Here is a 12,366-nt window from a genome sequence, read left to right as displayed (position 1 = left end):
GCTCCTTGCTCAGCGGGGAGCCTGCTTCTGCCTCTGCCTGCTGTTACCCCTGCTTGCACCTGTGCCTGCACTCTCTCTCTCTGACAAATAAATAAATCTTAAAAAAAAAGAATACAGCAATCAGATAAGAGTGTTCGGAAGTTTGTAGGGTCTTCAGAGAAGGTTTTTCTAAGAGGTGGCATTGAGTGGAGACCAACAGAAAATAAGGTATGCAGGGGGAGTGTATTCAAGGAAGAGAGAGCAAACCATGAACGCACGAGCCATGAGACAGGAGAGCACCTGGCCTATGTTCACAGAACAGCAGAGAAGCTAGTAAGCAAAAAAGGTGAGTGGAAGTAGAGTAGGTTCAGAGAGGTGAACGTGGAAAGCAGAAAGCTTGCATAATATCACACAAGACCAAGAAAATTTAAACAAACGAATGGAAAATTGGACTTTCAAAAACTTAAAATTTTTGCATAGCGGAGAACGATGAAGTCAGCCAAAAAATAAACAGCAACGAGTGAGGGAAAAATCATACTTCTTTACTGGATTTGTTTGTTTGTTTGTTTGTTTGTTTTTTGGGCAGCAGAAATTTCCTCATATCAATATGAGTTAGTAACCCAACAGAAAAATGCATGAACACATAATATGAAGGGGAAAAGCAGTAGAAATGGTATCTAAACATATTCAAGGATGTTCACCCTTAATTCTAATGAGGGAAACTCAAGTCAAAACTACATGGAGGTGCCGAATTCTTACCCTATCAGACTGGCAAACGTGCAACCGTTTGATCTTAACAACGTCAAAAAGTTTGAGGCCTAAAGAATCAGATGCTGTCGAGTATTGCCATCGGGAATGTAAGCAGGTACAGTCTTTATAGAGAGAACTTTGGCACTATCAAAATTTTAAATGCCAAAATATCTTCGACCTAGCAGGTGAACTTCTTTTTTTTTTTTTTTTAAGATTTTATTTATTTATCAGAGAGAGAGGGGGAGAGAGCGAGCACAGGCAGACAGAATGGCAGGCAGAGGCAGAGGGAGAAGCAGGCTCCCTGCTGAGCAAGGAGCCCGATGTGGGACTCGATCCCAGGGCGCTGGGATCATGACCTGAGCCGAAGGCAGCTGCTTAACCAACTGAGCCACCCAGGCATCCCTAGCAGGTGAACTTCTAAGACTTAATCAACAGACTTACTAGCACATGTGTTGAATGAAGGATGTTCAAGGATACTCACCGTGGCAGTATTTGTAACAGCAGGAAACCACAGGACATGTTGAGTAGTGAGGAATGAATTTGAAGCAAGGGAGGGAGTCTGTGATTATGCATCTCTTTTTGGACTTGAACCCTTGGAAGTTCTTCAGCAGGTTATCATGAGAACGAGGCAGCATATAGGATATGTGATCGGCCATTGATTTCAGGATGGATTACCTGTGTGTGGGACCTGGGTCACCAAATGTCACTTTCAGAGCTCTGATGGAACTCTGGGAGGGGGTCCCCCTTGCAAGGGACAGGGCCAACAGGGGAGGTAGTAGACAAGGTTGCTGGGGGGGGCAGGAACGAACCAATAACACGGGGCTTTTCCTAGCCTGCCTAAGAGCTTCCGACTTTCTCCAGAAGGCAGGGGCAACCTTCAGGAGAAGGCAATGACCTCATCTGATTTGCATTTTTAAAGGCAGTTCTTCTAGCACTATCAAAGAAGAGATTACAGAGCTGCAAAGTCTGAAGCTCCACTTGAGATTAGCTAGAGATTAGCGTGGAAAGAAATGCAGTCCAGAGAAGGGAAAATAACGCTCTGCTTGGGCTTCTCCTGAATCAGGATTCTAAAAGTCAAAATGTCTTCACTACAGAATTGCCTTTAAAAAATCAAAAACAAAAATTTAAAAAAAAAAATCAGCTCTGAGAAGGACATGGCCCTTCTGACTAGGTGAGCACCCACTCTCTACCCTCTCACGGCACCCCTTCCCAGGTACTCCTGTCTGCCTGGCATTCTCTCTCTGTCCCCCATCCCCGTGCTCTTTCGAGGCATCTCGGGAAACACTTGGCCCTCCAAGATCTCATGAGCATTTTAATGAATCGATCGGGGTGAAAGCACAGGGCACATGTACTCCACGCGCCGGGCTCCAGCGAGCCACGGCAGAAAGCAGAGCTGCCTTCTCATTACATCCATCCAACGGCATAAATGAGCCTAGATATAAACACTGAAGCCAGGGTGGTTTTTTGTTTATTTGTTTGTTTTATTCTAATGAGTTACTGCATGCCAAAGGGTGAATTTATTAGGGTTCTTTAACAATGCCTTCATATTTTTATTCCTTTTTTTTTAGTTCTTTTGTCTGCTTCTCAGCGGGGAAAACATCTCGGTTAAGCTAAGACGGGGGTGCAGCAGATGGAAGAGGGAGAACAAGATTTGTAAAGAAAAACCAAAATCGGTCACTATGGAATTCTGATGAAACAATAGATTGTGCTTATAGATTTCATTTTTCAAAAAGCAGACTATTAGGACAAATTTCAACGATTTAATGAGAACTTTGAAAGGAATGTGTTATCTTAATTCGGACTTCTCTCAAAGGGAGAAAAAATTGTTTTAATGTTCCTGTGTTTCATCTTTGTCCCTTTAGAAAGCTCCCACCCACCATGAATGTGACCAGTGTGCAGGCTTCCGTATCCCCTCCTACCCATGAGTCCACAGTGATACGGGGACAGTCCTGAGCAAGTCACAAATACTGATTATGTCAGGTTGAGCTTATTTGGATTAAATGTCCTCTGTTTTCTTAGCATTCTTTTTAAAAAATATATATATATACTTTTTGGAAATATAACTGGCATATAAAACTGGGTGAGTTTAAGGTGTACAATGTGTTGATCTGATAACATGCGTATGTGACAAAATGATTATCACAATAAGGTCACTTCCATTGCCTCCCATAGTTACCCTTTTTGTGTGTCTGATGAGAACTTTCAAGATCAACTGTCCTGCCACCTTTCTAGTATACAAAACAGTACGTATTGTTAGCTAGAATTGCCATACCCCCAGATCTCAATATCTTGTAACTGAAAGTCTCTGCCTTTTGGCTACCCTCACCTGTTTCCCCCAAATTTCCTCCATTGAATTTTCAAGGTCATTTCTACTCCATCGCTATTTAGGAAAGGGCTGATAACACCTCATTTAAAAAGAAAGGCCTTCTCTTCTCATCTCTAAAACATTTTGAAAATCATTCCCTTCTAGGTTAAAATCAGGAGCCCTAAGTAAGATCATTTCTGATGTTACATCTCCTTTTCTCAAGAAATAAATTAAAAATATATATCTGATTGTAGGAAATCCTACTGAATATTTCTATCTTAGAGGAACATAAACATGTAGCAGTGCCTGCAGCAGGATAGTTTTTAATCCAGTGCCATCCAAAGATGAGAGATAATGTCTAGCTCCTGTGTCAGAGCTTTTGCTCTTCATAAAGTCAAATACTTAGAAAAAAAAGTCAGAATATTTGCCTTTTTCCAAACCTGCTTTCTCTCTCACTTGATCTCTTTCATGCTCACATCCCAGGAGAAACATATATCCTAATCTGAGGCTAGCTGGTGTGTATTTGGTGAACCGTGGTGCTTTGCAGACTTAGAGCAAGTTCCTTTTGTATGTTCCCTTGAGGGCAACTTTTTTTTTTTTTTTTTTGACCATTTCAGTATCTGTCAACTAGGGTTATATCATAAATGTTAAATTGGTCAAATATTAATCGACTAGAATTCTGACTATTTAGGTCTCCGTCAAACAAATATTGGAAAAATATCTGAATCTTTTATAAATATTATAAATATTTAGTCACTCTGGTTTCCTTTTGCTGCAAAATAAATGGTCCCCAAGTTTAACAGCTTAAAATAACAACCTTATTATTACAAATCACAGTATAGTGGGTCGGGAATTCAAGTACAACTCAGGGCGCTGATTCTGCTGCTCCCCCCTCCACCCCCACGGTGTTGGCTGGGGTCCCTAAATAGCAATCCACTGGGAGATAGGTCTGGAAGGTCCTAGACTACCTCACTCATATGTCTGGCACTATTGCAGTTGTCTTATCCCCATAGGGGCTGCTATAACAAAAATACCAGAATCTGCGTGGTTTAAATAGCCAACGTGTATTTCTCACAATTCTGGAGCCTTTGAAGTCCTAGGTCAAGGCACCAGGAGAGGTGGCGTCTGGTGTAAGCCTGCTTCCTTCCATACACAGCCATCTTCTTGCGGTGTCCTCACATGATGGAAGGGGCCAAGAAGCTCTCACGTCCTAATGACTTCCCAAAAGTCCCCTTCCAAGTAGCATCACTTTGGAGACTGGTTTTCAACATGTGAGTTTGGGGGAGGGGAGGCACAGATATTCTGTCTGCAACAGGAAGGCTGACTGGAAATCTGGACCCAACCAAAACTGTCACCTGAGTGCCCACACACGACCAGTCCAGCTCCGAATAGAGTCTCACAAGAAATCAAAAGTGGAAACTCTAGTCTCTTCAGTACCTATCTGGAAACAGACAGTGTCCCTTCCATTGTGCACTGTCAGTGAATTTGCCCCCCCCAAATTCAAGGGCATGGGGCATAAACCCCACCTCTCAATAGGAAAGGCATCTGAGACTTTGTAATCATCATTCATTGGCAGAGGGACGCATCCTGAGGAAAGAACACAGTCTTGTATCTCTCAGTAATGAACTCATCCATCACAAAGCAGCTATTATCAAGACATTGATTTAGCGTACAAAAGAGCAGCAGCTACACAGCTTCAAGTCAGCCCCGTGCCTTGTATGTACTCTCTTCCTCCTCGCATCAACTGCTGTCAGCACTTCGACCAAAATTTCTTGCAAGTTGGTCCTCTCTTTTCCACTTCCACCCGGAAGTGCCTTGGATTGATTAGCTAACGTTTGTGGAGAGCTCATCGTACTCCAGGCACTGTGCTACCAACTTCCCAGACACTCTCTGGTTTGTTTCCTCGTGCCACTGCTATCAGGGAGACATGGTCATGATGAACAGAATGGGACTCTGTGGCCTCTGTTATGTCTCTGGCATTGAATAGAGGGTCCTAGATGGAAACACAAGCGCCTGCCTCCATCTAACCAGAGGAAGGTCTCCTTACTCTTTATAGGAAAGTCTGTGCTTACTTGAGCAAAATGCCTTGGCCCAGAGGTGCAGCTTTGCCTGCAGCCTGATGCCTCAGCTTTGAATGTGCACCTTTCCAGCTGAGCTGCAATGCACACCTCCTGTCCTAACACAGTCACCGCAGCTCTGCGCCTCAGAACCTTGTCCTGTGATACCAGTTATTTCTAGAACTCGTCTAAACTTCACCTCCACTTAGAAACAGAAGTTATGGATGCTGCTGGAGCGAGACAACAGTCCTTTGTTTAAAGAGATCCAAACTCTGCCGGCACAGGAAATATGTGCAGAAAGATCAACTGATCGTTAGCAGACACGCCAGGACAGACCTGGCTTAATTGGCCATAGATAACAGCTCCAAGAGCACAGTTAAAAATAATGTTCCAAATATTTCACAATATAAAAGGCATGGAGGTAATTAAGACAGCGTAGGATGGCAGCCTCTGGAGTAAGTTATGACTATGTTGTGATTTAACTGATTGCAGAGAAACTTAACCAACTACTGTCTTGGTGTCATAAAGGTACTGGGGGGAGAGAAAGGGATGGTTTCCTTCAGCCCCAAAGAAGAGGGAAGGTTTTCCTGATCTGGTGACAGCCTTGCCCAGCCAGTGGGGAGCTAAGCAGTCAGGCAGGGATGCTGCTGGCTGCTCAGTGGGCTATGCGGACCCTCTTACCATGTGAGTTCTGGGGTCCAGGGAGACTGGCCATTGGCTTCCAGGCATACATGGAATGGAGTCCCAGGACTGAACAGCTCTGGTCTTGCTGCCATGTTCTCCTTCCATAATGTATCTAGACTCCCAAAGACCTATAGACCCAAAGAGCTATAAGCCTGCCCCTTAATAGCAAAATGCAAAATACTGGAAGTGTTTTCTGAAAATCTGCTTTTCCTTTTGTGGCCCTGGGGAGTCCTGTCATGTATATTTAGAACAACACTTGGCAGAGGGATGATTTGTTTCTTAAGGAGATGCGTTTTTATTTTGTTTTCATTTTTATTGAGATATAACTGATGTGTAACATTGTATTAGTCCAAGGTGTACAGCATAATGATTTGATACATGAATATATACTGAAAAATGATCATCACAATAAGTCTAGTTAATATCCATTACACAGTTGCACATTTTTTTCTTGTGATGAGAACTTTTAAGATCTACTCTCTTTGCAACTTTCAATATGTAAAACAATATTGTTAACTACAGTCACGAGGCTGTACATTCCCAGGAATTATTAACTGAAGTTTGTACCCTTTGACCTCCTCCACCCACTTCTCTTACCTCCTAATCCCTGCTCCTGGCAACCACTAATCCATTTTCCGTATCTATGAGTTCAGGGTTTTTTTTTAAGATTCCATGTATAACTGAGACCATACAGTATTTGTCTTTCTCTGACTTATTTCACTTAACATAACGCCTTCAAGGTCTATCCATGTTGTTGCAAATGGCAGAATCTCCTTTTCTAAGACTGAATGATATGCATATTTCACATCTTTATCCATGCATATGTTGATGGACAGTTCCGTCGTTCCCGTGACCTGGCTATTATAAATAATACTGCAGTGAACATGGGGCTGCAGATATATTTCAAGATGATGATTTGGTTTCCCAGAAATGGGATTGCTGGATCATATGGTAGGCCTATTTTTAATCTTTTGAGGAAACTCTATACTGTTCTCCATAGTGGCTGCGCCAGCTTATGTCCCCACCAACAGTGTAGAAGTGTTGCCTTTTCTCCACTTCTATAGTTGATGAGTATAATAATCATTACTGCTTTTTTCCATTATTATTATTTTGGTAAAAAACACATCACATAAAAGCTACCTTAACAAATTTTTAAGTGTAAAATATAGTATCGTTAACTATATGCACATTACTACTCCTACTAATGATTCTGAGATTTGGAGGCTCTACATTGACTTTTGAGTCTTCAAAAGAGAATTTAATTTACTTAGTAAATATATGGGGGGGGGTTTGTTTATTTTTTTAGAGATCTTATTTATTAATTTGACAGACAGAGATACAAGTAGGCTGAGAGGCAGTCAGAGAGGGGTGGGGGGGAAGCAGGCTCCCTGCTGAGCAGACAGCCCGATGTGGGGCTCGATCCCAGGACCCTGGGATCATGACCTGAGCCGAAGGCAGAGGCTTAACCCCACTGAGCCACCCAGGTGCCCCAGTAAATATATGTTTATAGTTAGTGTGTGTGTATATCTATACTAATTTATATATAATATATATTTATAAAGTATACAACATAATGATTTGATACATATATATTGAAAAATGATCACTTCGTTTATATATATTATATATAAACAATATATAAATAAATGTATTAAATATAAAGAATATATAATATAAATATATAATACATAAACTAGTATACACTATATATATAAACTAGTACATACATCATTAGTAATAGCCTAAACCACATAACAGCTTAAAGTAACATATTCTGCTGATCTAAATTAAAAGAAAATAGATACTTACCGACATCAAAAGTGTGTCATCTTAAGTTGGGCTTTATAACAAAGTAAGTGAATTGAGATAAAGAATGGAAATCTGTGGGGTGCCTGAGTATCTCAGTTGGTTAAGCATCTGCCTATCGCTCAGGGTCTGATTCCAGGGTCCTGCGATCAAGCCCCTGGTTGCGCTTCCTGCTCAGTAGAAAGTCTGTTTCTCCTTCTTCCTTTGCCCGTCTCTGTTTCTCTCAAGTAAATAAATAAATAATCTTTTAAAGAAGACGACGAAGAAGAAGAACGTGGAAATCTAGGAGCAAGCAATTTGAGTAAATGTGATTATTTGCTTAGGTTTAACATGCAGGATCATCAGTCAGACTGCCTTTTTCCAAGGCCCCATAGGCAAGTGATCTGAAGAAACTCGCCCTGAGCAGTTTTACCATGATGGAGTCTAAAAAGATAAGATGTGTTTGCAGACCCAGAAACCTAACAGGCCAGCACTGTGTTGGGAAAGGAACCAGGACAAAAAGACTGAAATCACTAAACAGAAAAACCTCCCTGCTTTATGAGAGGACCCTGTAATTTCAAAACTGGGACTCTACAGTAAGTCCACTACACTTGTCTTTACTGCAGAGAGCACAGTGGCTCTCAGATTTCCCAGAGAGTTAAACTTAGCACTGCCTCAAGTCAGCCCATTCATGTCGGAAGAATATACGACTGGCCAGTATGCTTTGTCTTATGATTTATGCAAATATGTCTGTAAAACACCAAGTTAAGGGACCCATGGTTTCAGTTTCTTTCAGTGCATTTGTTGAATAACTCCATCAGGCCAAGTCTTTTTCCCCTACGAGTTTTCTGGATTCTCCTAGCAGAATGCACCCATCTAGAGAAACTTGCTAATTCATCATAATTAATTGTCATAAAAAAACCTGTTGTAAAGTCTAACGGGAAAGGGGATTATTTTTAATAAAGATACAAAACACATATGGAGATGTAAAAGAAACAGATTAGCTCTCAGACAACAGTTAGCCACCTTTTAAATCTTTCAAGGGAAAAACCTAAGATCAAAATACTACAACCTCGCAATAGGTATCCTCTGTCCGCACCGCCAGATAACTGGGTCTGTAAGCCACAGAGAAATTGTTACTTTTGTTATAAGATCGTGCTGTGATGTACACAGAGAAGTTTGCATTATCTAAGGGGGAAAAAAATTTGCTGTTAGGGGTTCTTTGTGAGTCTGTTCACATTCAAAATCTTTCCCGTGGTAAGAATGCTATGGGACAGAGTACCTGGGATACGTGTGGACTAGAGGGACCTCCCTGAGTGCATTCACTCTGGGAACATTTTATGGGGGTAGAGCGGAGGCTCGGTTCTGGGATCGGGTGCAGATGGCCAGTGGGTGTTGTGAAAGCTGATACTGTGCACAAAACCCCGTGCTCTTCAGAAATATTATCTTTGTTTCCGAGAGAGTACTGTATCCTTCTTACAAGAATTCACCTCTTAAAAGGTTTCTAATCAGCCTAATTGGAAACTACTTGTAATTCTGAAAAGATTTTGATGTTGGACCTTGACTGAGCATGCATAGCTGGATATGTAATAAAAATAAAGTTTGGTTTCTTGGTGCTAAAACTATAAAATAACTACTATAAACAGCATTTCACATTAATAATACAGTTAGGAAGCAAATTATATGATATATGGATGGTATATTTCCAGTTGCATGCTTAAAATATTTATGCATAGAAGAAAAAAAGCAAACTATCCCGGGTGTTATTCTGGGAAGTGGCATTATGGGTGTATTTCTCTCCTTTGTTGTTGGGTTTTTTTTTTTTCTGTATTTTGTAAGTGTTTGATAATAAACATGTATTATTTTGAAAGAAGGAAAGTGTTTTAAGATTGGCTCCCAAGAGCTTTAGCAGTGGAAAAACTTGAAATCTAAGATTGGAATCTGTATGTTAAAAGTCTAGGCTACATCAAAAGAAACGAAATCTTGCCATTTGCAACAACGTGAATGGAACTAGAAGGTATCATGCTAAGGGAAATAAGTCAATCAGAGAAAGAAAATTATCATATGCTGTTTCTGATATGAGGAATTTGAGAGGCAGGACTGGAGGTCGTGGTGGGTAGGGAGGGAAAAAATGAAACAAGATGGGATCGGGAGGGAGACAAACCATAAGAGACTCTTAATCTCATGAAACAAACTGAGGGTTGCTCGGGGTTGGGGAGCAGGGATAGGTGGCTGCGTTATGGACACTGGGGAGGGTATGTACTATGGTGAGTGCTGTGAAGTGTGTACGCCTGACGATTCACAGACCTGTACCCCTGGGGCTAATAATACATTATACGTTAATTAAAAAAAAAAGTATAGGCTGCAGTGTCTAATATGGCAGCCACTAGTCTCAATTAAATATTTAAAATTATATTTAAATTAGGGCACCTGTGTAGCTCACTTAGTTAGTTAAGCATCTGCCTTCTGCTCAGGTCATGATCTGCCCTGCGATCGAGTCCCGCATTGGGTTCCCTGTTAGTAAGGAGTCTGCTTCTGCCTCTGCCTCTCTCCTCTGCTCTGTCTCTCTCTCAAATAAATAAATAAAATATTTTTAAAATTACATTTAAATTAATTAAAAGCAAACTAATTTATTAACAGTTTGATTCTTCAGTCACACTAGTCACATGGTAAGTTTCAAGAGTCCCATTATCATGGTCCCAGAAAGTTCTATTCGACAACCTGGAAGCAGGTTACCAAACTGTGCCCTGAACATGAAAGACAGAAGGGAGCCAGTTTTCAGGGGCACAAGAATGGGCGAATGTCCCTCGCCATCGACCCTGAGAGACTCCTCATCAGCACCCCAACAGTCTGAGGCCAGATAAGCTCAGAAGCTTTCTCCCCGCAGGTGTTCTGCTAGTTATTGATGGCGCAAGGCCCAGAACTCAGGGCTATCATCTCCTCAGGCAGACCTCCTGCCAACATATCATTAGGACTATCTTCTCCAGAAAATTAAAGCTTCGCAAGCAGAAGTTCAGTTCAGCACAATTTCATTTCACAAATATTTGTTGAGCGTTTACAATGTGATAGGCACCATAATAAGCCTTGAACATACAAAACCAAGTAAGAGACATATCTCTATCCTCCAAAGGATGCCAGAGGGCTAAGACGGAAGGACATAAAGTAAGGACAGGTCTGTTCTTGGATTATCTAGAAATGCTCCATGCATCTTAAATAGGTTTGAAAGGGTCTCGACATTTTTGCACCCCAATCCACATGCTGGCACTTCTCCAACTTTCTCAATTTTCCTCATCCCCCAGAAGAAGAGCCTAGACTCCATGTTTGAAATGTAGCTGATTCCTGACCTAATATCATTTTGTTCTTAATTTTGTTCTTTTGGTTTAACTTCACGTGGGATAGAGACATTCAACAATGTTAATATGAACTGATTTTCTCATGTTTAAGCCTGTTTTTATATATGTAAAATAAGTTTAAATCTTCAAATGAAATAAAAACATAAAATACTGCTTTGATATTTAGTCATCCATCCCATTTCAGATTATATACAATCAAGTAAAAATTTTGAGTGAATGGTTATTTTTCAACCAGTTGTGTTGGAACTGTTTAAGCACAGGTTAACCACCCGGAACCCTCTGTTCTCATATAAATCATGTTCCTGTACTTTAACAGATGCGATGCTCTTGGTGGCAGAGCGACTGGAAGGACCATTCAACATTGAGTCTGTCATGGACCCAATAGATGTCAAGATCTCCGAAGCCATCATGAACATGCAGGAAAACAGCATGCAGGTGTCTGCAAAGGTATTTGCATTAGTCATACTTCTACGAATGAGGGAAGTGCGATAATCTAAAAAATGAAGTAGCTGGATACATGGGCTGGGATGATAAATTCTAATACATTGTCGGGGAGCTTTTCCTATTGAGCTACAAATTTGCTACTTCGTTAAAAACGTCCAACAAAATGGCATTGAGAAAGGAAGCAATCTTTTCTTTCTCAGCTACTCAATCACGGAATTTCAGAGAGCCCCAGGTAGATGGACTAATCCCTCACATTTGTGAGCAATTTGGGGGAAATTTTCTTTCTAATATGTTTGAAATTTCTGCACACCCTCAGCCCGTTCTCTCTCTAGGAACCTCTAATTATATCTTCAGCTGTGCAAACCAGGCAAATGTTCTATATGTTCAATCGTAAATAATTAAACATTTCATCTGCGTTTCTTTTTTAAGGCTATGGCGTAACCTTCATTAATGAATCTTCAGGGGGGAAAATGCTCCTTTGTATGAAGTCAAGCACACATTAAAAGAAGAAAAGTACATTTTCATAAATCATATGAGACAGGGCTTCTGAGGTTGCAGCTGCCAAGCACAAAAACCAGGTGCCGCATTTATATTTGTCCCCCCACTCCGTTAAAGATAAACAGGACCTGCCTTAGGCAAAATCGAGAAGTTTGCAAAGGGTCTCCAGCCTGTTCTTCGTCGGCCCTTTTCGCCCACCAGGATGACTGCACAAAGCCCTTATGTTCTTTTTATTGGTCTCCCGGTCATGACGTACTAACCAAATCTATATCAGCCCTTTAAACCTGGTTGGGGACTGAGTGATTGCATTTTAATTGAAAGTCATTCACACAAAACTATGTCGGGCACATATGTGCTTAGCTTGCTTCGATTTTTAAAATCCTTTGTGAAAGAGATTTCAGATATAGTCAAAGAGGAGCGGATGTGCGAAGGGAGGAGGGGGAATGACAGGGCAGAAAGGGGGCCATGGAATCAGAGTAGGTTCCCTTGGCTGAGTCTGAATCAAACCAGT

The 12,366-nt window shown here is 41.1% G+C and overlaps 1 protein-coding gene across 1 annotated transcript in view; it reads left to right on the top strand.

Moving 5' to 3' along the window:
* The window catches only part of GPC6 (glypican 6), a 1,108,049-nt gene that overhangs the window by 989,367 nt on the left and 106,316 nt on the right, over positions 1-12,366 (top strand). The window contains exon 5 of the mRNA XM_045070877.1: positions 11,230-11,360. Within this exon, the coding sequence (XP_044926812.1) occupies positions 11,230-11,360 (131 nt within the window). The remainder of the gene's footprint in view (positions 1-11,229; positions 11,361-12,366) is intronic.

The sequence above is a fragment of the Mustela putorius genome, unplaced genomic scaffold (genome assembly GCF_011764305.1).
Source record: "Mustela putorius furo isolate JIRA1106 unplaced genomic scaffold, ASM1176430v1.1 tig00003974_pilon_pilon_pilon, whole genome shotgun sequence".
NCBI lineage: Eukaryota > Metazoa > Chordata > Mammalia > Carnivora > Mustelidae > Mustela > Mustela putorius.
This window is presented reverse-complemented; position numbering and strand designations above follow the sequence as displayed.